The sequence below is a fragment of the Anguilla anguilla genome, chromosome 6 (assembly GCF_013347855.1).
Source record: "Anguilla anguilla isolate fAngAng1 chromosome 6, fAngAng1.pri, whole genome shotgun sequence".
Lineage (NCBI taxonomy): Eukaryota > Metazoa > Chordata > Actinopteri > Anguilliformes > Anguillidae > Anguilla > Anguilla anguilla.
Genome location: NC_049206.1, coordinates 3,924,979 through 3,952,330, shown reverse-complemented (window position 1 = coordinate 3,952,330; position 27,352 = coordinate 3,924,979). Strand labels below are relative to the sequence as shown.

Sequence of the window (27,352 nt, the reverse complement as noted above, 5' to 3'; positions counted from 1 at the left end):
CCTTTGTCGCAGGAAAGGGAGAAACGTGATTGGCTGATTCAGCCTCTTTACCTTTGTGGCAGGCACAGGGGGAAACGTGATTGGCTGATTAAGCCTCTTTACCTTTGTCGCAGGTGGCTCCCCCGTAGCTGGCCAGGCACAGGCAGATGAAGGACTCGGTTTTGTCGATGCAGGTGCCCCCGTTCTGGCACGGGTTCGACCGGCAGGCGCCTGTATCTGTGGGGCAGAGAGACACCGTGTGTCACAGCAGTCAATCAATGACTCCTACGAACCAATCACAATGCACTACGAACCCACCAATCCACAAGTCCACTGCCACTGATATCACCGTTTTGGGAATATCCTGTCAGCTGAGCGATTGATTGATTGACTGGAAGAATCTTTCTGATTACTGGTTAGCCAGGTCCTAAACACAGATTTGTGGGGATGAACTGCAAACACACACACCTGCACACGTGCACGCGCACGCACGCACGCACACACACACATGCACACACACCCGCACATGTGCACACACACTCACACACATACACACACAAACACACCCGCACACGTGCACACACACACTCACACACACACACGCACACTCTCACACACCCACACACACACCCGCACACGTGCACACACACACACACACACACACACACACACGCACACTCTCTCACACACACTCACACACATACACACACAAACACACACCTGCACACCCGCATACACACACAAACACACACCTGCACACCCGCATACACACACACACCCGCACACGTGCACACACACACACACACACAAGCTACAGCATTCCCGCAGAAAGCAGGTTGGCTTGCTGCCTCCTTCAGTGGGTAAATATTCACATTCTCGCTCCGCTGAACGACGCCTGTGGGCAAAATCAATTTCGAACACAGCCGGTATCCCACAATCCCCTGCCCAAGAACCGTGTCTGCGTCTCTCACAGGACTCGTCCGAGACCAGCATGTCTTGGTGGAAAGTGGGAATTCAACATTTCAACTTTCAGATTTTTAAAAAGGAAACTTACGGAAAGTAGGAGGGTGCAGATGGTAGCTCCACTGGTTTGATTAATTTTTTGTATCATCTTTTCTTTTTCTTTTTAAAAACTTGTTTACAGCGGCCAATTGTTTACTGTTGCAACACAACTCAATTTACTGTCCCAACACGGTTCCTTTTCATTTGAGGGGGGAAGGGGGGGGGGGGGGGGGAACTGACATTGATTGAGTGAGTGAGATAGACGGATTGAAATGAAGGCAGTTTTAGAGAGAAAGGGAGATGGAGAGACAGAGAGATGGAGAGAGAGAGAGAGGGTTTTAATTCACTGCTACATGTGACATCACTTTATTACCATTTAACATTTGAAGGATAAATTACACTCTTCCAAGGGGCTTGAATTCGCTGCTGCCGTTTGTCTAGTCTGTAATTGCTGTTGCAAAAAAAAAAAAAAAACGTGAATAGCCCCATCTTTACAAAGAAGGATGCTTTATGGATTGCAACAGAGAGAGCGAGGGAGGGAGGGAGATAAAAAAAGAAAGAAAGATGGATGGAAAGAGAGAGAGAGAGCCGGCTTGTGTAGCAGACAAAAGCCCCATTTTTGCGACTGTCGCCGTTCACGTTCAGTGACTCTCTATTAACAGCTCATATTAACACGTCAATATGTGGTAGCATCGCTGGGCCCCTAATTAATGCGTCAATTAATTAAACAAACTCACCCCCCCCCCACCCACACACACACACACACACACACACTTATCAGGGTTTCAGCCAGCTGCTAAAAGCATGGTTAGACCCAGATAAACTCTGCGTGGGTGTTGGCCTTCAGTGTGTGAAGAGAAGAGAACAGACGCTTGTGTGTGTGTGTGTTCAGTAAATATGTATCACTGTTGAGCTTCAGTTTGTGTTCAGTAACTGTGTTACTGTTGAGCTTCAAGCTTCAACGTGTTCAGTAACTCTGTGTTAATGTTCAGCTTGAAGGTGTGTTCAGTGCCTCAGAAGCAGAAGGTTCTATATTTTATCTGGGGGGACGGGGGGAAGGGGGGGTGGGGGGGGAGGGAGTGCGTAGATAATGATGAAGCTGAAGGAAGCCTGGCTCTGCTGAAGGCACTGAGAGAAAGGCATCACTATCCCTGCTTTCGTTTATCTGTCAGAGTGGATCAGGAGGCCCTCCTCTGAAAAGGCATTCAGTCCCTGTGTGACTCTGGCTCTTTAAATATGCATCAGCCGTGCGCTGTAATCCCCATATGCTAAAGAGTACAGAGCGCGTGCGTGTGTGTGTGTGTGTGTGTGTGTGTGTGTGTGTGTGTGCGTGCGTGTGTGTGTGTCATTGTGTGTGTGTGCGTGTGTGTAATTGCGTGTGTGTGTGCGTGTGTGTGATTGCATGTGTGTGTGTGTGTGTGTGTGTGCGTGTGTGTGATTGCGTGTGTGTGTGCGTGTGTGTGATTGCATGTGTGTGTGCGTGTGTGTGTGTGCGTGTGTGTGTGCATGTGTGTGATTGCGTGTGTGTGTGTGCGTGTGTGTGCATGTGTGTGTGTGCATGTGTGTGATTGCGTGTGTGTGTGTGTGCATGTGTGTGTAATTGTTTGTATGTGTGTGTGTGAGTGTGTGTGTACATACATACACACACGCACACACACACTCTCTCTCTCACACACACACGCACACACACACACAAATGCAACCTCATGAGGTTTAGAAAATGACATTACTAAGAGAAGAGAGACTTTGTGAACCAAATAATGGGTGGAGCAACGATTCACTGGTCTGAACCAATCAAAATGATTTTCCCCCCCAGTAAACAGCCCATTGATTGGTCCAAACAAGCACGTAATTGACGACACATGGTAGCTTCACCCATTATCCAGTTCGTGAATCCTTGTTCTCCGGGCACTAATTCACAAACGTGTGCATTTTTTCAAGGTTTTCAAACCCCTTGCTTTTCCCCAGAAATGAGACCACTGCAAAAACTCTCCCCCAGGAGGGCCAGCTCTGTGGGCAAGGGCAGCGCCACACTGGCAGGAAATCGCCCCTTTGATGACGAGGACTTTTCTCCGTCACGCCGTCCAAAAACACGAATCCTAAATAAGCCAGCACTGTTAATAAAAAATAAAATAAAAAAATTTAAAAAAGTTTCCTGCAGCACCAGGCCTGAAGTTAACAAGGAAAAAAGTAAGAAGGAGAAGAACAAGAGCAAATAGCGTGCCCCCCATCCCCCTTGCCGCCCCCCCCTGCCGCTCTCATAGTTAAATAAGGATAATCCTCGTCGGCGGCTTAAGATCACACATTTAATTCCTCCTGCCTTCAGTGTTAATTAAAGTCGTCCTTGCTGCACTGCAGCAGACTGGAGAGTCGCACATTCGACAATTAATGAGGATCACAAAAAGAAAAAAAAAAACCCACACACACACACCAGCCTTTTAGCATGAAAACAGTCAAAACAACAAAAACAACAGCAGAGACAACAAAGGAACGAATTACCAAAACGTAACACTTTCAGTATGAAAGAAATGCTCGGAAGTGGTTTTTAGAAACCGCTAGGATGAAATAACAGGCTAACTGAGGCTAACTGAGGCTAACGTCTGCGCGGCGCTTAATATTTCGCTAAACGGCTTTATCCTGCGGGTCCTGTTTGACTTTTAATTAGCACCTCGATGACTGATCGGTTGGTGTTGAGCCCTCCGGCGGCTCGAGAAACGGCGGCTGTGGCGTCGGCGGGACACGCCTCGCTCGCTCGCTCGCCCGCCCGCACCCCAGCGGCCGCTAACTGAGCCGCCGAAGGAGGCAAGGGAAGGCTCCGGTTGCTAGGGCAACTCCCGCCTCACAGCACAACAACGGTCGACCGCCCCGGCCGGCGGTGTAGCACGACTGGGCTGCTTGACTGAGAGGTTGCGGGGTTCAAATCGAGAGTGGGGCACTGCCATTGCGCCTTTTGAGCAAAAACACTGAACACGGAATGGTTTATGTACACACCCACATATAGAAATAGGAGTGAATTGGGAACAAAAAAAGGTATACGAGTTGTTGAGGATATTAATTCTGCAGAGCGAAATTGTGGGGTTGCAGAACAGAAGAACCCCGTGTTGTCCTCCCCCAAATGTATTGGCTGTGCAGTCCTGAGGGAAAGAGGGGATTGGCTGGCTGCTAGAGGCTAAGTGGAAGCCCCTCCCCTCTTTGGAGCAAAGGGGAGGGGCTAAAATTGCAATCAGGAGTGAAAAAATCAGGAGTTGGGGGAAATGAATCTTTACTCTCATAATTCATATTCAGATATCCCATTTAGGTGACACATTCAGGTATACCAGTGTATACCAAATGCCATAAATATAAATTAATTTCAAAACAACCCCTTCCTTTGATATTTCAAAGGCATAAAGAAACAGTTGTTGTTTATGGTCTCATCGGGCACACACTTACTGTGATATTGAGGCAAGAACTGCACATTTTAAATTATTTTTTCTGTTTCATTATTTTACAATTTAACTGTATCTGGTTTGTAAGAAAAGAAAGCTTAAACCTTTTTTTTGCAAAAGCAGAGCACCGTTGCTTATCTAAAAAATAAATAAGTAATTAACTTTCATTTCCCCACCCGAACAGCTTATCACTTAATTTCACACAAATATATTCCAAGGCTGGCCTCTGCTTTGGAATTCATCGGCATATCAGGTCAGTTGTGCCGTAGCTCACCGCCTGGCACCTCGTTAGGTCGCACTGGCACTGTGAAATCATTTCAATGACGGCTTTCTTAAAATTCCTCTTAGTCCTCCAGCAACTTTTCCCAATTTTTCTTGGTCGCTCGAATGTGGCGTCATCGGCTGCGCTTTGTGACTTCCTGCAATGCTCTCCCTTACAGGCACGCCTGGAACAGCCCAGATGCAAGAGCCTCGCTAGGAGCGCCTATTTTACACCCTACAGGCCACACAGTACTACAGGAGAGCCGAGTCACGGTTTTACAATCCACAATCTACTCGGGTAATGGAGAAGGCCACAGACAAAGCAGCAAGGTGTTTTTTTTTGCCTGCTCAGCCCAGACATTAGCAAAAGAAAATGAATATTTTCTCCATGGTGCCTGAAAGGCTCTTGACCCTGCAGGCTGGAAGCAGGCATTAAAATCAATTCCAGAAGGCCCTGGAAGCCCCCGGCCTGAAGAGCCCCCTTCTAAACTTGACGCTCTTTCCATGGCAACAGGTACTGTCACAATGGGAACCACTGTGATGTCATCAGTCCGACGGCCAGTGTTGCTAGGATGCCGCGGCCACTTGAGAGCGCCCTGGGCCGCCGGTTCCAAATCGGAGCGAAACATTCCTGCGTTCTACGACGCTGAGCGCACGCTTTCCCAAGAACGCCGCGCGGCCAAAAGCCTCTTTCTCTCCGCAGCGAAAACGGGCAATGAATCTGTCTGAATGTTCCCCCCTCTCTCCGGCGCTCACGCGCGCTCCCCAAGGCCAGGCGCAGCGGGGCGGCGGGGCCAGATTCGGCAGCGGCAGGAGAGGGCGGCAGGAGGGCCGAGCGCACAGAAGCACTGAAGGCTTCATTAGACACGAGCGAGACGATGCTCCCCCGGCCACCTGCGAGCCAGCATCACGCAGAGAGGGAAATGTCAAAGACACACACACACTCACACACTCACGCAGATACACACACACACACACACTCACACACACAGATACACACAGATACACACACACACACACACACACACACTCACACTCTCATACACACACACACACACACACACACTCACTCACACACAGATACACACACACACACACACACAGATACACACACACACACACAGACACACACACAGATACTCACACTCACACTCACACACACACAATCCCCAGCCCTTGTCTCGGTTGTTCTGGGACCCACTGGTCCCTGTAATGGGGTCACAGAGGCGGGGATCAGAGGTGGAGTCGGGGCTGATAAGCAGTTTGTGTGTCTCGCCCCCGACGCACCTGAGACCTGCGCGTGAGGACGGAGAGGCGACGTGGGGACGCGTCGGGGAGAGGCGACGTGGGGAAGCGTCGGGGGAACGAGACGCAGCGAAGAAAAAGAACGAATCCTTTCATTCCGAAACGAAAACACCCCTCCCACCGCTGCTGGGCGAGGGCGAGGGCGCGGGGCCCCGCCAAAACCCCGCCGTCTCTGGCGCCATGACAACCGCTCAAAACCCCACCGTCTCTGGCGCCATGACAACCGTGCAAAGCCAGCCGGCCGCCCTGAACCCCGCCCAGAAACTCCATCGCCTCTTCGAGAGGCCCCGCGCGTGAATCCGCAGTGTCGCCCTCCTGCGACCTTTGACCTTTGACCTTTGGGTGGGCGGGGCTTGTTCAGCCGCTCTCTCGGCAGGTGAGGGAGACCGTTCGCCGAGCGCCAAGCTCAGCCGGCAACCAACGCGTCCCCCCCCCCTCCACCCGACCACAGTCAAACCGCACGCTAATAAACCACATTTCGCGGCTCTGCGGGGGTGCTAGGTAGCTAATTAGCGCATTAAATCCCCCCCCCCCCGGAGAGGCTCGGGCCCTCCTGCCGGGCCGGACGAACGCCCTCCTCCAGGGGCCGAGGCTCAGCGAATGACAGGGCTTCATTTTAACACAGCCTCCTCCAGTTAAAATGACTCTTTAAATTTGACAGGTCTGAGATATATACGTACCGGCAGTTTTTTCCCCCCCCCTCTGACTCTCCCTGGCTTCCAGCTGCTTCCTCTGATTACAGGAGTATCACACTCAGCTACACGGAGAAGAGGCTCCACTCCACACGTCTCTGCTCCTCTCTCTCACTCTTTCACACACTCACACTCTCTCTCTTTCTCTTTCCCACTCGCTCTTCTTCCACACACTCTCTCTCTCTCTTTGCCTCTCTTGCTTTTTTCCTACTCACAAGCCTTCTTCCTGATACGCTAAATATTTTAGTCACGTTTCTTATTTTAACACTTCATTATCGTTTTCTGCCAATGAAATGAATAATGCCTGCAGTACCTTCAGTGACCACTAAAAACACCGGCATGTCCCACCCTCCCCCAACCTAGAGAAAGGCTTTTTATTTGGGGGAAGGGGGGGGGGGGGTAATTGAGGGGCAACAAGGGGAGAGACTCCTGCAAAAAGCAGGGCTGTTATTTTGTTTCATCTTTTAAATTATTCGTTTCTGAACAAAACAAAAAAACGAAAACGAAGCAGCCATGTCCTCATTTGCATGCGCCACCCTAAGGCTCGGGACAAATTTGCTCCTGTTGTCACGGAAACCCTTAGGGGCGGGAAAAACAACAAAACAAAAAAAAATAAAAAACACACTACACTCAAAAGCACTGCTAGGGTGCATGCTCTGAAATAATTGTTTCTCTGCTTTCTTTTTAAATAAATAAATAAATAAACAGAAGAAAGAAAAGAAGAAAAAAAGTGTTGCGTAAACGCCCCCCCCCCCCCCCCTTCCGCCCTTTCTCTTTCATCCAACTTTACTTTTCTTTCCCCCAGTTATATTTTGGTGCTGGTAAACATTTATTACATTTTATTTGACTTTGCGGAGACACTTCTGAGGTTGGCTCGAATCAGGATCATTAATCATCATGCCTCTCTCTCTCTCGGAGCTCGACACTGCCCCCTGTTTCCCGCCCAGCACACCGCGGTCCACGCATGCAGTCTCCAGCATGTCCACAGGGGGGCGTGACCACAGCAGCCGTCACCCAACACTCAAAACCACGCCCACATCCAGAAGCTGGGCTTGGACGGATGCTGTCCGGCAGGCTGCTTAGCAGTCCGTTATAACAGAGAGGGGATACCGCTAAGTTTAGCCAGCCCTAAAATACATCCATCCATCCATCCATCCATCCCTCCATCCCTCCATCCATCCCTCCATCCCTCCATCCCTCCATCCATCCCTCCATCCATCCATCCATCCATCCTTCCATCCATCCCTCCATCCATCCATCCATCCATCCCTCCATCCATCCATCCATCCATCCATCCATCCCTCCCTCCATCCATCCATCCATCCATCCATTATCTGTACCCGCTTATTCCTGGTCAGGGTCGCAGGGTGGTTCTAGAGCCTATCCCAGCATGCATTGGGCACTGAAGCAGGAACTCCGTTCGGATAGGCCGGCAGTCCATCGCAGGGCACACACACCATTCCCCCAGAATACGGGCTGGGCTGGTCATCGGTTTGCGTATTTCATGTTTAATCTGGTTTTTGCCGTTTATAAATACTCCAGCTTGATTGCTTACTCGACATCCCCTGCCCCCCCCCCCCCCTCAAATGCGCCATACCCACTGACTTCCAGGGACTGGTAGCACTGATGGATCACCGGTCCCCCCGCCACCCCCACAGCAGATCGATGCTGCAGATCGATCGGATCTGCAGTATGTTTACGTAGCAAAACTTCCAGGCCAAGTGCAATATTTTTAATTTAAAATACGTGAAATTGTTTTGACCGAACGAAACAGCTTCGAATTGCGAGATCGTCAGGAGTTCCCCTGGAATTGGGCAACATCTTGTCATTCATAAACTTTACAATCCTCCCTGCCCCCCCCACACCCACACCATCCCCCCAACCCTTAAAACCCTGGGTCCTTGTAGCCATCGCCCTGCCGCTGTGTGAATTAGCTGCAGTTTCGCGCAGTCAGTTTCCATCCCATTAATCCTCTGATCCACAGACAGCGGCCTCATAGTTACTGACGCTGGTGTAAAACCCACCGTCAACGGCAACCTCGCGGGGGAAAAAAAAAAGGTGTTAAATGGCAACTTTAACACTACACTGGGATTAACGACTTTACCAACGAGCTCATAACGAAGCTTATGACAACTGTGTGAGCACACTGCACACACACACACACACAGACCTACTCACACACACACACACACACACACAGACCTACTCACACACACACACACACACACACACACACACACAGACCTACTCACACACACACACACACACACACACACACACACACACACAGACCTACTCACACAAACCCACTCACACACACACACACACACACACACACACACACACACACACCCACACACACACACACAGACCCACTCACACACACACACACACACACACAGACCTACTCACACAAACCCACTCACACACACACAGACCCACTCACACACACACACACACACACACACAGACCTACTCACACACACACACACACACACACAGACCTACTCACACAAATCCACTCACACACACACACACACACACACACCTACTCACACAAACCCACTCACACACACACACACACAGACCTACTCACACAAACCCACTCACACACACACACACACAGACCTACTCACACAAACCCACTCACACACACACACACACAGACCTACTCATACAAACCCACTCACACACACACACACACACACACAGACCTACTCACACACACACACACACACACGCACACACACACACCTACTCACACAAACCCACTCACACACACACAGACCTACTCACACAAACCCACACACACACACACACACACACAGACCTACTCACACACACACACACACACACACACACACAGAGACCTACTCACACAAACCCACTCACACACACACACACACACACAATGACTTGTACACGCAACAGACGCATGCACCAACATGTACAGACACGCTATTCTGTTCCTGCTTCCCACTTAAGGACATAAGAACTTGACACATTGCAGAATAACCTGGAGAATGACGGATTCACAATTTTCGAACGTATTCATTGTGTATAACTTAATATGTATTCTAATTGGTTGCCTGTTGCATTATTAAATCGCTTTCCATCCTCAAAGTAAATATTTGCAACATTGTTGACGATATCGCTGTGCCCTCGAGCAAACTACTTAACCCGAATTACTTCAGCAAATATCCAGCTGTATAAAGAGACTGTGAGCAAAGAACGAAACACAAGCTGCTCTGCCGAATGCAGAAATGCGAAAATAACAAATAACAAATCTAAACCAGTGGCAAAAGCAGCGTTTGTGTCAAAAATATTAAAAGAAAAAAAATTCTAATTTTAAAAGCCTCTCTGCATAGCAATTATGCATTTCGCCAATTTTCAGCTTTTATAAATTGAAAAGTAAAGACACTGAACTCGTTTTACATCTGCCCCTCGCCCGCCATCGAAATCAAAGCCCTTGCTGGGAGGGGGTTGGTCTTTGAGGATTCCATTCTTCAAGGTTGCCAGAGCCTCTCCAAACCCCAGCACGTTACTCCATGCGTATATATATATATATCCCAGAGTTCAAAAAGGCGTTTCTGAGAGTCAGCAGGGGGAGACGTTTCAGTCTAAACGCCGCTCCACCTGTTTCATGTGCACCTGCCCATGCTAATGACCTCGGGTAGTGCATGCAGCCCCACCGACCGACACACCTGAAGGGGGGTGGGGTGGGGGGGGGGGTTCAGCGCAAAAACACTTTCCATTCCCAACGTGAGAAGTCAAGGCCCAGGCATCACGCTACGCTGTACAGTCACGCCTAGGGTTGGTGTTTCGGGGGAGGTGGATTATGGGAATTTCTGGGGATGAAAAATCTATGAATACCACCGGACACTGCAGTACTGAGTACTTTTAATAGAGCACCAGCTGACCTGACCTTCTGCTGGCAGATTGAGACCAGAGAGAACCGAAGACCTTTGGTGGCCTGATGTAACTGTGTATTAGACAGTCGTGTTGAGTTTAAAAACATAATCTGGGGAAAGAGTGATCTGTGATAAAAGGGGAGTGAAATTCCGTCCTTCAGACTGAAAGTTAGCTAGGTTGCACACACACTCGCACGCGCACACACACACATGCACACACACATGCACACACGCGCACGCACGCACGCACGCACACGCACGCACACACACACACATGCACACACACTCGCACGCACACACACACACACATGCACACACACTGGCACACACACACACACACACACATGCACACACACTCGCACGCACGCACACACACCCACTCTCAGAGAATTCTCAAATTCACAAAACAGTGGAGCCCAGCAATGGGCTTTATTAAGATGGTGAACAACCCCCCCACCACCGTAACATCCCCCCCCCCATTTCCATTATCCTTTCTCCACGCTTATTTTCTGTCTTTTATACACTCACCTTTATTTTCACCTGCTCCCTGTTTCTCCAGCATCTCTCTCTCACATCTGAATGCACATGCTGGCGTATTATCTGCTCAAGCAGTAGATGCGCATCTCCCTGCCACTCTGTGCTGTCACAGATACTGTAGGCCTAACTGAGAGGAAAAACTAAGCAAAAAAAACCGACTCTGTTCCTAAGATACCGGGGTTTTGTCTATGTTTTGAGAAGCCCGGCTATCAATTTCTGCTCATTTCCTGCTACATAAATAATGATTTTTTTTTGTTTTGTTAAAAGCCATGAAAAAAAACGAAAAATTTGAAGGAAAGGGGAAGAGCGCGGATCTCTACTGTCGGTGCAGAAGCAGAACAGACCTGGGCTGCTGTGGAGCACAGCACACTGAAGCTCAGATTCGCGGGACTGAAGGACACAGTCCTTAAGACGCAGCATGAGCTGCTGGCTGCACCAGGAGCGGACTTGCAAGATAAGGTCATGCAGAGGTCACACGTAGGTCACACTGAGGTCAAACATCAGTGGAAATTCCATATGAGGAAAAAGAAATCGGGGTGAATTGATATATTTTATATATTTTATGTATAATAAAAACACGTATACACTCAGTATCTCAGTAACTGAGCCAGGCTGTCGCAGGACAGGCATTAATCCACCTCCCTGGAATCGGAAATGGCCGCCCATCAAGAGCACGTTAACCCCGTCGACCGCCCCCCGCTGGTTTTGGAGGGTACGCGGAAGCGTGCGCCACCAACCCGCTCGCTCGGGGAAAACCTGCCGGTTCCACGGGCGGCGACCCGGACAGGTTTCCCAGAATCCCAGCTAAAAAAAAAAAAAAAGGTACGCGACGCAAGCGAGGCCGCAGCCATGGAAACGGACGCGCGTCTCCCAGGAAACGGCTCCCGCGGAACCTGACGCCGCTCGCACTTCCTGCCAGAAAAAAAAAAATAATAATAATAATCTGAGGGATAAACTGCACATAACAGACCGACTCACAAAAACGCGACGTGAAGGCCGAAGACGAAGAGCAGAGGAGTCATCGGGCTCACGACCGACTGCAGCGCTATCACAGCCCTATCAGCTGCACTTCAGCTGCTTCTGAGGCCACACGCAATACAATACAATACAATACAATACAATACAATGAGCTCTTATATAGCGCTCTTCATGCGTACATCCCAGGGTGCTTTACAAAAAAATACAAAATAAAAACAAAGAAATCCTCAAACTACATCCTCAAACCCGTTCGCTACCTGCGGCAGCGTAGCCTAGCTGGTAAGGACCTTTTTTTGTAACCAACAGCAGCGTAGCATAGCGGGTAAGGACCTTCTCTGTAACCAAAAGGTCACAGGTTCGATTCCTGGGTGGGGCAACTGCCGTTGTACCCTCGAGCAAAGTACCTAACCTGCGTTGCTTCAGTAAATATCCAGCTGTATAAAATGGATGCAGTGTAGATGCTACGTTAAAAAATAAAAGAAAAAAAAAAGTTGTGCAAGTTGCTCTGGATAAGAGCGTCCGCTAAATGCCTGTAATGTAATGTAATGTAATGTGCTGCACTCTCCACCCCGCTCCTGTACCTACTCGTGCCAGTGTGTTCTTTGCATTCGCTGTTTGCAGGACATTGTGTTCAGTTTGTGTTAAGGGCTACTGTGGACTGTGGCCCTCATGAACCGGCATCGGCTCCTCAATGCCTCAGGCTCTTCTGTTTCCATGGAGAGAGAGAGAGAGAGATGGGGGGGAGGGAGAGGGGGGGGAGAGAGAGAGAGAGGGAGAGAGAGAGAGAGAGATGGGGGGAGGGAGAGAGAGAGGGAGGGAGGGAGGGAGGGAGGGAGATAGAGAGAGATAGAGGGAGGGAGAGAGAGAGAGGGAGAGAGATGGGGGGAGGGAGAGAGATAGGGGGGGAGGGAGGGAGAGAGAGACAGAGAGGGAGAGAGAGAGAGAGATAGAGGGAGAGAGAAGGAGAGAGAGAGAGAGAGATGGGGGGAGGGAGAGAGAGAGATAGAGGGAGAGAGAAGGAGAGAGAGGGAGAGAGATGGGGGCAGGGAGAGAGAGAAAGAGAGCTGCCTGTGCAACACAGCAGCGGGGATTTTTCATGATCCAAGGCCAGGCTTATTTAAAGAGACAGTACACCCGTTCAGATCAAAACAAGGCTTGTGAGGAGGAGGAGGAGGAGGAGGAGGGGGAAGAGGACAGGAGGAGAAAGCAGAGCGGAGGAGGAGGAGGACGTGGGTGAAAAGAGAATCGAGTTGAAATGAGAGTCAGACCTGGGTCAGATACTGCAATAGAAAGACTTGCAGAGTAAAAAAAATCCTGAAGATTACTGGCAGTTCCAAAAAAAAAGTGTTGATTTTTTATCGAAATGTCTTCATACAGACTGTATGATCTTGGCTGAATAGTAACAGCAGTAGTGTGTTAAAGTATTTACCAGTATCTGCAGGAATGAACCACTTCAAACAGATATTTAACCCAGGGACCGGGCGAACCCTGCCTCTCACCCAGTGCATTCTGGGATAGGCTCCAGTACCTCCCGTGACCCTGTCCAGGAGCAAGCGTGTATAGATAATGGCTGGATGGATAGATGGATTTAACCTTTATGTGAATGTTTTAAAATGCAAATGGGACAGAACCGATACCACAACACCTAGCAGAACTAGTGATTCCTCCCCAGAGACACACCCACTGCACTCCAACGGAGTGTTGCAAACCAATCAGAGTGAGCTTCCTGTTAAATGTTCTGCCCAGTCAATAAGCCCAGGGGTCTCATGAGAAAGTCAATCACGAGAACACGGACCAATCAGAGACCTACCTGGGGCGGGGCTTAGGGAGCTGTTCTCAGTGCCGGTGGGGCGGTCCTCTCCTGGGGCTTGGGGGGGCGTGTCTGTGGCTGTGGGGGGCGTGTCTTCTGCACCTGAGACGGGGAGCTGGGCCGTGGCTGGATGGGTGGAGGGGGGCGTGTCCGAAACCTCAGAGGGGGCCAGGGTGTCCACGGGGGGCGGAGCCTCAGAGGAGAGCCTGGGGTCTGGAGGGACGGTCACGTGGCTGGGGGGCGGAGTGCCCCCAGCGGACGTTTTGGGGTTCCGGCGGTCCTGCTCCTCTGAGACGGGCTGTCCCGGGCCGGTGTCGCTCCTGCCCGAGCCGGCTCGCGGTTCCGCGCTGTCGCCACGGCGATGAGCGGGTGGCAGCTCTCCTTCGGCCTCTGGCGAAGCTGAGGACCCCGCGGTCACAGTCACGGGCGGGTCAGAGGCTGGTTCGGCGGTTGGTCGTTCCGTGGTGGGGGAGGGGTCCTGCTGACCGTCCAACCCGCCAATCACATCTCTCCAGGCCCGACCTGGCTCCTCCTCTTCCAGATCCCTGCTCAATCCCGATTGGATCTCCAGCTTGTCTGTTGGGGAGGTGGGCGGGACCTCCACTTTGGCCCCTCCCACCGCCTCCGGCCCCGGCGGTGCACTCCCTGGATCGCTACGGTGACCGACGGCAGCCGCTAAAGCGGGCGGCGCACCTCCGGGCGGGTCCCCCAGGGCGGCGACACCGAGCGGCAGACCGCCGTTCCCCATGACCCAGCCGCCTGGGGCCCCCGTCAGGGCCGACGGGCCCCCGGCCCCCGAGAACACCGCCGGTCTACGAGCGGCGAGACTCGGGGTCCCCGTCCGCCAATCAGCCAGCCCGGCGACGGAGTCTGCAGAGGGACAAAAAGCACACGCCCATTAGATTAGGGAGAACCAGCAGGGACAGCTCACAAGCAAACTGCTATCCTGCTCTCACACCAAACAGCCTTAGCACTGCCAGGCTCAGTCATTACCTTCAGTCTGCTCCTCTCGCAGTAATAACACTTGTTTATGTTTACATCACCTCAACATTTAATCACTTCATTTACACTTCCATGTTCACTGACTCATTCAAAAAAAAAAAAAACAGAGTGAGTAACAGATGACTCGTTCGTTTGGAAAGGATCCCTCAGTGTTCAGTCACCTCCTTTCGCTCGTTTCACCTCCTCAGATTTCGGAGGGAAAACTGCGAACGGCGCAACCGGGAGGTGCCGAGAAAGCGGCCGTTATTCTCTCAGCCAATCAGAACACAGATCGTCCGAAAGACCGTGTGAGTCATTAGCATTCCGTTCCACTCTGGCAGCGGCTCATGTTGTGTGTTTGTTTCTCTATTTACGTTTCCGTGGTTACCCGATATCTCGTCCGACTGTACATAAAGAACGAAGCTCTTTGGCGGCGCTGTTATTATTCATCATCGTCCTTTTCAATTTCAATTTCTTCGCTTTCTTCCGCGGCCGAAGAACTGAAGAGAATCAGAGGACTCTCTGTAGGAATAAATTTCGCAGGGATATAAATCCAATATTTTCAGTTCGCTTGGTTTGGAGACGGCGGCGTAGGTGGCGTTAAATCCAGCCGCAGGCTGAGTCCTTTCTGCAATGAACACAGTTTCTGCGTTCGGTGAGCACAGAGGAGGACAAACAGATTTTCAACGGTGCTTTATTTTTAAAAAAGAAGGGGGATATTCACCCGAAAATCTATTTTTGATAGTAAAACTCCTGTCTTCGGAAAAAAAAAACAAAAAAAAACGGCCAAGTGACAAGCTTTCATTCATCAGCCTCCTCCAGCGTAGCAGAAAAACTGGATTTTTCATTTTTAAATTTTTTTTTTAAAAACCTACCAGCAGGGAACTGGCCGATAAAATTCTATAACCGGGAATTATAGAATACAGTTCCGCTGTATTTTTAAGAAACAGAGTGTGTGGGGAAATGAAATAGAAATAACAGCACTGGCTTAAAAAAATCGATGCTCCAAGTTCAGGGCAAGGTTCTGTGGGCGGGACGCGAACAAACGCCCTACTGCAGCTCGAACCGGCGACTCTCGGGTCACTGCCCATTTCGGGCTGCAGAAAAGGCCACCTGAGGTACTCATGAAATCAGTGCACGCACAGGTACACGTCGGGCCCTGGCTGATCTTAGGCAGTTTTCAGTATCCGCGCTCACCCCAAAAACAGCTCTGACTCTCTGCCTGGTTAAATCTCTCTCTGTCTCTCTGTCCCCCTTCCCTGTGAGCTCCACTGGAATGAAATGGCTAATTATGACACTCGACTAACAGCTGCACACATAAATCTCACTTCCGCTCACTGGACCGGCTTCCATCCACATAAAAAACAAAATGTACGACAGGAAGACGCCGCGCATATGACGGGAATTCAACGTTCTGATGATGCCAGTCATAAAACCTTGGCTGTGACTGAATCAGCCTCCTAACTACGCTGTCTCCAAAGTACGTGCTGTCCACTAAGCATACTGCAGTGGTCTCCAACCCTGGTCCTGGGGAGCTACAGGGTCTGCTGGTTTTTGCTTTCACCTTAAAATCAGCACCCAAGTGATACCCAAGAAACCAGGTGAGTTGAGTTAACTGTGTAATCAAATTCTCTAATTGATTCATGAAGTGCAGAGTCACTATGAAAACCAGCAGACCCTGTAGCTCTCCAGGACCAGGGTTGGAGACCACTGGCATACTGCATACTGTTTAGTATCTATTGATTAGTACCCGATGGACAACATGCAAAAAAAAATCATCCTCCTTGCTAGTATCCAACCGGACTGTGGAAGAGTCGCAAGGTGTTCTGCCCTTGCAGGCATGCACACGTGTGGTTGTTGTTGTTGCTGGAGGAAAACATCAATGGGTCGTTTACCTCCTGAAAACTATGCTCCCGAATATATTCAGCGAAACCCCAAAAATAAGCTTAGAGTCCTGGGATTTTAAGTACACTACCTTCAGAGAAAACTTCTCCTATTTAACAGCTTTCTCATCCAGTGCACTCAACGTGTACGCTCAATAGTAGGCGTGCGCATTGATTTGGACATGACCACAGATGGGCTGCTTCCAGAAGTACCTCCCTCCACCACCAGGGGGTTGCCACTGTCCGTCAAAAACAACAATTTAACCTATTGTTAGTGTGGAGCTACGCTTGGGTTTAACGGTGTGAGGTGATGAGCGGCTGAATGTGATTGGATGCTGGCTGGGGTCATGACCTTTCAACTTTCCCGCCATCTTAGAGTCGCGTACAGATGAGACTGGCGGTTTTTCCCCGGGTGCTTTTTCTGAGGAGTTTTTTGCTTTTGCTCTAAATAATAAATGTTCACCAATTATCTACGCCTACGACGTACACGCCATTGTTATTATTCATGTCCACTGGGACAAGAGGCTCGGTTCATACAGCACTTCTCAACTTCCTGTCTGTAGTTGTAGCGGTGGATTCCTGCTGTGCTGGATGAGAAGAGCTCGGATGGGTAAGTGGGGGGGGCGGGGTGGATTGGGGGGGGTCGCGGGGTGGATTGGGGGGGGGGGGGTTTCAGTCTTGGACACTGGGGTTGCTGGTGAGAGTCAGGAGCGATGCATTAATTAGAGACAGTGCTCTTAATAATGCATGCTGGCTGAAGATAGATTTGCGCCCGTGTTAAACATTCATGTCCCGGAGCCGAATTTGGGCCGGGGAAGGATATCTGTTATTAATGAACCCGCCCCCGAACCCTCCGGCGGGATAAGGGGGGGGGGGGGGCGACGGGACGGAAGAAGGCCGGTCCTTATCGGACTGAAGTGATTAATCGCTGCTCTTCCTGAGGCTCAGACGGCGGACGGCTCTATTAGGCCCCTCCTCTGCCAGAGAGCGCTGCTGGGCTCACAGACGAGCTGCCTGCACCCGACACCCCCTGCTCACCAAGGGGAGCCTCCAACGACAGGCCACAGAGAGCACAACATCCTCAACTGTTCACACCAGGCTCTCTCTCTCTCTCTCTCTCTCTCTCTCTCTATCTCTCTCTCTGTCTCTCTATCTCCCCCTCTCTCCCTCCCTCCCTCCCTCTCTCTATCTCTCTCTCTCCCTCCCTCCCTCCCACCCTCCCAGGAAGTGTGTGTGTGTGTGTGTGTGTGCGTGCGTAGGAGTTTGTGTGTGTGTGTGTGTGTGTGTGTGTGTATGTGTGTATGTGTGTGTGTGTGTGTGTGTGTGTGTGTGTGTGTGTCTGTGTGTGTGTGTGTGTGTGTGAGTGTGTGTGTGTAGGTCTGCAGTGCTGGGCCGTACCTGTGTGGCAGTACGCATCGAAGAGGGCGGAGGTGTCATGGTAACCGGTGCCGTTGGGGCTGCGGTACAGGGTTCGAACGCCGGGCTTGTCTCCGCCGCAGTCGGGGCGGGGCTGGTTGATGGGGTAACGGACACTGCCGTCGGCCAACCAGCCGGGGGCACAGCGGTCAAGCCCCGCCTGCCAGGCCAGGAAGAGCTGCCCTGCTGTGGCCAGCTCCGCCCCCAGGGACCTGCAGCGGGACCGGGCTGAGGAGAGGGTCAACCTCTGCTGGGCAGAGGAGAAAAACACCTCACCTGGGAGAGAGAGAGAGAGTCAGACAGAGAAAAGAGAGAGAGAAAAAGATAGAAAGAGAGAGAGAGAGAGAGAGAAGAGAGAATAAGACAGAGGAGAGAAAGAAAGCAATAAGGTGTGACAGTGTGAGAGAGAAAAAAAGGACAGAGGAGAGAGTGGGAAAAGGTAGTGGGAGAGATAGAGCGAGAGAGAAGGAGGGAGAGAGGAAAATGTAGGGAGAGTTACGCAGTAGTATTTTAAAACGTGGAAAAAAGGTGGGGGGAGACCTCAGCACTGTTTCCATGTAAACACTTTACCTTCTGACAAATACATGATTAGAATGCTCTTAACAGAACATTCTAATGCTGATGTCACAATCACAACTGGTGACTGACAGCAGTGGAGTTCTAGAACACTGACATGGAATTTAGAAAAAAAAAAAAAGCTCTTCAAAGGGTTAATGGTTTTTTTAATGGCCTTTGAAGGTCATCGAGGCTGAGCCGTACCTGTCATCTCCGCGGCGAAGCAGTACGCGTCGTACAGCTCGTCCGCGTCCCTGCCACCGTAGCTCCTCACGCCAGGTGAGTCGTCCCCGTCTCCATAGCAACCAGGCCCCGGTGACTGGACTGGATACCTAACAAAGGGAAAGGGAGAAGACGTGGCAACAGTTTTGAAGACGGAGTTGGTTTGGGGATTGGGTGGGAGAGGCGGGGGGTAAAGGCGCACAGAGTCGGGGGTGGGGGGTGGGGGGGGGCACAGATTTAATCCCTCTACCCTTTTCTCCAGCACTGTGAGCTCTGAGCTTGTCAGGTCAGACGAGCCCAGAAATCCACATTTTTATTCGTCTGACATTTCAGTAATGCACAGATTCAGGAATAAAATTAACTGGAGCCCACTTCACCTTTCCTCTGAGCGTCACACGCCTCATATGAACGTTCATGAGGAAGCACGCCACTGGAAGATAATTACGACTGAAAAATTATTAAGAAAAGGGAGTGGAGAAGGAGAAACTGGAGATTGAAAGGAGGAGGTGAAACAGGAGGTGCAGGTAGAGGGGAAGGAGGAGGTACTGTATAACAGGAGGAGGTGAAACAGGAAGAACAGGTAGGTGAAATGTTCCATGTGAAATTCTCAGGAAGTGCTTCCAGGTTTACCAGCAGCTATAGAGTTGAAGTTCTTTAAAAATGCATGTAACCCAGGTCTGCTATACAGGCATGCTGATAACATACAGAAAGGTGAAAGGTGACAGGTGGGCAGGTGAAAGGTAAAAGGTGAAAGGTGACAGGTGGGCAGGTGAAAGGTGAAAGGTGACAGGTGGGCAGGTGGGCAGGTCAAAGGTGACAGGTGGGCAGGTGGAAGGTGAATGGTGACAGGTGAGCAGGTGGGCAGGTGACAGGTGACAGGTGAAAGGTGAAAGGTGGCAGGTGACAGGTGGGCAGGTGACAGGTGACAGGTGAAAGGTGGCAGGTGGGCAGGTGGGCAGGTGGAAGGTGGAAGGTGACAGGTGACAGGTGGGCAGGTGGGCAGGTGAATGGTGACAGGTGGGCAGGTGGGCAGGTGGAAGGTGACAGGTGGGCAGGTGGGCAGGTGGAAGGTGAAAGGTGACAGGTGGGCAAGTGGGCAGGTGGAAGGTGAATGGTGACAGATGGGCAGGTGGGCAGGTGGAAGGTGAATGGTGGGCAGGTGGGCAGGTGGGCAGGTGGGCAGGTGAAAGGTAAAAGCTGGTTTCCCGGTCAGGGAGGCTGTGCCAGCGGAGCTCCTCACCTGACGGTCTGGTCGGAGAGCCAGCCGGCGGCGCAGTTCTCGTAGCCGTCGTAGAAGGAGGCGAGCAGCTGGGCGGGCGTGGCGATGACGGCGGAGTTCTGCAGGCAGGCGCGCTGGCCGTCCGCGAAGGACAGGGCGTATCGGCCGCGCGGAGAGCGGTAATGGAACACCAGCCCTGAGGAGAGGAGGGCACCGCAAACTCAGCTCACAGACACACTGAGAGCTCACTGACATACTATCACTCACAGACACACTATCACTCACAGACACACTGAGAGCTCACTGACATACTATCACTCACAGACACACTATCACTCACAGACACACTGAGAGCTCACAGACACACTGAGAGCTCACAGACATACTATCACTCACAGACACACTATCACTCACAGACATACTATCATTCACAGACATACTATCACTCACAGACACACTATCACTCACAGACACACTATCACTCACAGACACACTATCACTCACAGACACACTGAGAGCTCACAGACATACTATCACTCACAGACACACTGAGAGCTCACTGACACACTGAGAGCTCACAGACATACTATCACTCACAGACACACTGAGAGCTCACTGACATACTATCACTCACAGACACACTGAGAGCTCACAGACACACTGAGAGCTCACAGACACAATGAGAGCTCACAGACATACTATCACTCACAGACACACTGAGAGCTCACAGACACACTGAGAGCTCACAGACACACTGAGAGCTCACAGACACAATGAGAGCTCACAGACATACTATCACTCACAGACACACTGAGAGCTCACTGACATACTGAGAGCTCACAGACATACTGAGAGCTCACTGACACACTGAGAGCTCACAGACACACTGAGAGCTCACTGACACACTGAGAGCTCACAGACATACTGAGAGCTCACGGACACAATGAGAGCTCACAGACATACTGAGAGCTCACGGACATACTAAGAGCTCACAGACACACTGAGAGCTCACAGACATACCATCACTCACAGACACACTGAGAGCTCACAGACATACTGAGAGCTCACTGACATACTATGACTCCCAGACACACTGAGAGCTCACAGACATACTATCACTCACAGACACAATGAGAGCTCACAGGCATACTATCACTCACAGACACAATGAGAGCTCACGGACATACCATCACTCACAGACACAACGAGAGCTCACAGACATACTATCACTCACAGACACACTGAGAGCTCACAGACATACTGAGAGCTCACTGACATACTATGACTCACAGACACAATGAGAGCTCACAGACATACTATCACTCACAGACACAATGAGAGCTCACAGGCATACTATCACTCACAGACACAATGAGAGCTCACGGACATACCATCACTCACAGACACAACGAGAGCTCACGGACATACTATCACTCACAGACACACTGAGAGCTCACAGACATACTGAGAGCTCACTGACATACTATCACTCACAGACACAATGAGAGCTCACAGACATACCATCACTCACAGACACAATGAGAGCTCACGGACATACTATCACACACTGAGAGCTCACTGACATACTGAGAGCTCACAGACATACTATCACTCACAGACACGCTGACAGCTCACTGACACCCTGAGAGCATGAATGAGTGTACATATGCCTGTGAGTAAGTGCTTAGTTGGTGACTTAGTTACTCAGAAAAGCTCAGTTCTTTTTGTAAATGTTAAAGCTGCAGCAGCGTACAGACGTCACTTATCCAGAGTGACGCACGTGTGTGTTCAGGGTCGGTACTGCTCAGAGGGGGAGGTGTGGGGGGGGCACGGGGGGGGGGGGGGGGGGGCAGGAAATGAGTGTGGAGGATGAGGACACAAAAGCTTGCCTTGGCACAGGTGGGACCACGCAGAGAGGGGTAATTACAGGCCTGCTTTTGAAGTGTCAAACTGCACCCCCTTCCCCCCAAACCCACCCCTCATTATCAGACCCGTCACCTCCGGAAGCAGAGAGACCCCTCTCCTTAAGAACAGAACATCACAAAAATGAAAGAAAAAAAAAAAGAGAAAAAGAAAATTCCTGTTCTTGATCTACAGGGCTGTGCAGACAAACAGGGCAGAATCTCCCAGTTAAGGGCCAATTTGAGCAAAGCTGGGCAACCGCGGGCTCGGAAAACCGTGTCCCACAATGCACTGCGCCCCCAGCGCAGTCAGGGGCTAAATCCTGCTGAAATCGCTTCAAACAAAGAAAAGTAAAAAAAAAAACAAAAAAAAACACCCGTTTCAAATCTTTTTCTTTCATTAGCTTCCTTTCTTCTGTCTTTCCACCACTGTGGTTATAATCTGCACCCCCGAGAGTTCTGACCAATCAGGGCTGGCGCACCGTCTGATGGGCAAATAAGGCACTAATTGGCACCCAGAGAGAGAAGGGCGGCCACCGCACTGATTCTCATCCAACAGCGTCTGAGTCCTACGGCCTTCGGGAGAATACAGAAAGAAGAGAGGGAAAGAGTGAGAGAGAGAGAGAGAGTGAGAGAGAGAGAGAGAGGGAGAGAGAGAGAGAGTGAGAGAGAGAGAGAGAGGGAGAGAGAGAGAGAGAGAGTAGAGCATCCCTTCTGTAATGAAAAGGTTACTCCAGCCACTAGGTGGGAACGCCACACACGTTCGTGATTAAACATGTCGTTACATGTTTATAAATCATTCCTTCGCGAATGCAGGGCTTCATAACAGATGACAGAACACGTGCAATGCTAACGGCCCTTCTGATGAGTGATTGGGCTATGTTTACAGGGGCTCGTGTGACTTCCGAAATGTGGCCCAACTCAGATTTTTCGCTCACCTGTGGCACAGATCAGATATGTATTATGAATGTGTGAACAGGAAGAAAGCACACGGGATCTGATATTTTTAGATGTGTTTTGGGCCACATTCATATGGAGAAATAAATCTGTATGTTTTGCTAAGGTACTCAATGCATTATAAATGTCTATAAGTGTCTATAAGGTTTGAGGAATGTAAAAATGTGTGTTGTTGACACCGCATGCAAACCTTGTGCAATCATCATTTTTGCCCCCCACTTTGTTTATTTTTTTAACAAACATTGAAGGTTCTCGTCTGGGTCCACCGACTGTCATAACTCAACAGTCTCATTTCCTGAGGATTCCTTTTCTTTTTCTTTTTCTGATATGCAGCGTTTATGCACGACACCGATGATATACTTTCGTGACGTAAACCTTGACAGGAAATCTCAAACTGAGTTACTGCATACATTCGATCAATCAGCGCGACGCGTCACCCACGTACTCTTTTCCCCCAAAAGGATGTGACAAGCTGTCAGTCTCTCACCCGCCCCCCCCCCCCCATGCCCCCCGGGACTCAACTGGAGCGACACAGTCTGAATGATGGATCGCTGAAGAATGAACAAAAAAAAAAAGAAAAAAGAAAAATATAAAAATGGGGGAAGAAAAACAGAACCCTAATCAGAAGTGAGCGATAAAGAGGCTGATCAATACCGCTGATCATGTGGTGAGTGCGTAGAGGGTGTAATCAATATTAAGTGGATATCAGTAATCGGTATAGAGCGGATATCAGTAATCGGTATCGAGCGGATATCAGTAATCGGTATCGAGCGGATATCAGTAATTGATATCGAGCGGATATCAGTAATTGATATCGAGCGGATATCAGTAATCAGTATCTAGTGGATATCAGCGTTCACCCCAGGGGCCCCCGGACTCCCAACACCCATACAGATATTATGTATAATGCCTTATGAATACAAGCGGTACACTTGGACTGCATGATGTTTTTTATTCGTTATGGTGCACAAGCTCTCCAGCGAGAGGTCACGAGCAGCTCTAACCATCACATCCAGAACAAAGCGGGGAAACTGTGTTTAAAAGCCTGCCTAAAGCCTAAAATCAGCATTAATTATTTTGAGGCTTTTTTTCTCTTTTTGGTAAGAGAAAGATTGTAATTAAGCAGGAAATACAGTGAGCTGCCCACTGAACAGATGCTGGGGTGACATCAGGAGGACGTTTGTGTCTGTGAAGCGCCACTCTGTGAGCACTGTGTGCGGCCTGAGATCTCAAAACAAGACAAACATACAAACAGACACAGACATGCCCAAACACAAGCACGCACACACACACACACACGCCCACGCACATGCACACTCACACACACACACGCCCACACACATGCACACACACACACACACACACACCCACACACAGACATACACACACACACGCATATATACATACACACACACGTACACACACATGCACATTCACACACACACACACACACACACACACACACACACATACACACATACACACGCACACACACACACACGCTGCATAAAAATCCTGCATAGTCTGCCCTTAATAATCTCAGCCCATCACATCGCACCAGACTGAGAAGATAAGGAACACAAAGAGCGTTTTGCCTTTTGGAAGTCAAAAGATATTATTGACTGCTGTAGAGATTGGAGATTATCTTGGCCGATTACCACAGTTAAGCACAATGGGAGGAGATGCAATCAGGGGCAGGAATCAGGAGAGCAAAAGGACGCGATTCAGTGGTGTAAACAAGGTGGGGTTTCAGGGGGTGCTAGGGGGGGTGGGGGGGTGGGGGGGGTGGAGGGGTGGGGGGGGGTAATCACCTTTGACCTCCAGCGGGACGGTGTTGTGCTCCACCTCGTCGCCCACGGTTACCTCGCAGTGGTACACGCCCGAGTCGCTGGAGCGCAGGCCGACCAGCGCCAGCGTGGCGTTGTAGCGGTTGCCGTGGTAACCGGGCAGGGACACCCTCCCCATGAAGGCCTTGGTCACCTCCAGGACGTTGCCCCGGGCGACCAGCACGGACTGCTCCTGCGGGGCTTCCCCGTCGTCGCCCCCCCCGCTGCCCCCACGCCTTGGTCCACCTGACGGTGGGCGGGTCCTGGACGGGGCCGTCCTGCTGCTGGGAGGGGGGCGGGGAGCACAGCAGGAGGGCGTCGCCCCCGAGCCGCTCCCGCGTGGGCTGGCGGGTCACCCTGTGCTCCCTCACCTGGGGCTGCCCCGAACCGGAGCCTGCAGGAGAGACAGGGGGAGAGAGAGAGAGCAGGGAGGGCGAGAGAGAGGGGGAGAGGGGGAGGGGGAGGGAGAGCAGGGAGGGCGAGAGAGAGGGGGAGGGAGAGAGAGAGCAGGGAGGGCGAGAGAGAGGGGGAGAGGGGGAGGGGGAGGGAGAGCAGGGAGGGCGAGAGAGAGGGGGAGAGGGGGAGGGGGAGGGAGAGCAGGGAGGGCGAGAGAGAGGGGGAGGGAGAGAGAGAGCGGGGAGGGCGAGAGAGAGGGGGAGGGAGAGAGAGAGCAGGGAGGGCGAGAGAGAGGGGGAGGGAGAGAGAGCAGGGAGGGCGAGAGAGAGGGGGAGGGAGAGAGAGCAGGGAGGGCGAGAGAGAGGGGGAGGGAAAAAGAGAGAGGGGGCAGATAGAGAGAGAAACAGAGAGGAAGAGAGAGAGAGAGGGGGGAGACAGAGAGAGAGAGAGGGGGAGACAGAGGAAGAGAGGGGGGGAGAGAGAGAGTATGTACCAATCACCATGGGCACCAATCACAGACTATGGCTGTTACCAACATATTCTGCAATTGGTGGAGCTACAGTCTGGTCAACCTCTCAGTTTTCCATTATAAAAAGGCTGTATAATCCCTATTGTATCCCAGCTGACACGGATGAACTTTCTTCTGATGGCACAACAAAAAAATAACAACATTAAAATGAAAAGGGGTCAATGAAAGGTTGTGATTTAAATGCTCCATGAGCCTAAAGTTATTCAGCTTAGTTTAAAATTCTGTGTCGAAATAACTAAGCTGACCTTGGGGAAAATGTTTCTTTTTCTGTATCTCTTAATCACATACTGAATATACAGTTCTCTCAAAGACAGAGGCATTCCTTTGAACAAAAACCCAGTTGGATTTCCCTGACAGATACAAAAACAAGTTTTTTTGTTTTTGCTTTTGTCTTTGTCTGTTTTTCGGACTTCACAGTACTCTGCTTTTTCTTCCTTTTACCACAGGAGAGATGCAGGACCATGGACAGCACCAGTCCCACTCACAGATGAGCAGCAAGGCCCCGAACAGCACCGACCCAAACCACAGGAGAGCTGCAGCACCACGGACAGCACCAGCCCCACTCATAGGAGAGCTGCAGGACCATGGACAGCACCAGCCCCACTCACAGGAGAGCTGCAGGACCATGGACAGCACCAGCCCCACTCACAGCCACAGGCAGTGGCATTTAGTCCAGCTGCCCCCCCCCCCCCCCCCGTTGCTTCATCATTGGGTCTTATAAAAGGCTGTGCCCCCCAGGCCTAAAGGGACCTTTTCTACATGGCTGCTGGTTGCTGTTAGGGTTTTTTATTTATTGCATTTGTTTGCGGTTGGTCTGTCTAGGGGCTGTGGAGATGTTTGTCTTTTCCTCATTTCTCATTTAAACTGTTTTTTTGTGTTTTTTCAGTTCATGCGCCTAATAAAGGGCGGTAGGCCAAATATCTTTTCAGTCCATTTCATCTTAATAATGAACAATTAATAATCAGTATTACTGTTCATTCGAATCGGCATCTAGTCCCTGGGTGGGATGGGTGGGGGGTGGGGGGGTACTCTTGCTCGTTCTCAACTGGTGTCACCTTAATATCCTTCCCCCGACATGCCCACTCCCATGAGGAAAGCATGCCTTTCAAAGAAAGAACATTAAAAAAACCAGCGAAAAGAAAAATATGAACGCAAATCTATTTCCTCGGAAATGTTATGGATTTCAACAAACATTTTTTTTTTTGGAGTCAGCAGAACTCTGAAGGTATGAGCACACTGAAGGCAGATAGAGACAGAAAAGAGAAAAGAAATTTCGTCTCATTTGCACACGACAGTGACGATCAATTACACGGAAACAATCTCCAGGGACCGTTAAGCTTCGTCAATAAGATGAGCCATTCCGTTATAATGCATCCCACAATTCCCACAATCCCCGCTAAGTGTTCATTTAAAAAAAAAAAAAAAAAAGCCTCGGGTTTTTGCACCAGACGTACGACGGAGTCCGACAGAGATGGATGAAGTTCCGCTGTGAAGTCAGCCGCGTGCCGCTACACAAAAGCGGCTTTCAGGCCTGATTTCACATCGTGGTGCCAGTTTAAAACAA

The 27,352-nt window shown here is 50.6% G+C and overlaps 1 protein-coding gene across 1 annotated transcript in view; it reads right to left on the bottom strand.

The window, feature by feature from the left end:
- LOC118228974 (neurocan core protein-like) overlaps positions 1-27,352 on the bottom strand; it is a 76,730-nt gene that overhangs the window by 11,094 nt on the left and 38,284 nt on the right. The window contains 7 exon segments of the mRNA XM_035420570.1: positions 103-216; positions 13,904-14,773; positions 18,166-18,459; positions 18,943-19,070; positions 20,201-20,375; positions 24,849-25,083; positions 25,085-25,257. Coding sequence (XP_035276461.1) covers positions 103-216; positions 13,904-14,773; positions 18,166-18,459; positions 18,943-19,070; positions 20,201-20,375; positions 24,849-25,083; positions 25,085-25,257 — 1,989 coding nt within the window.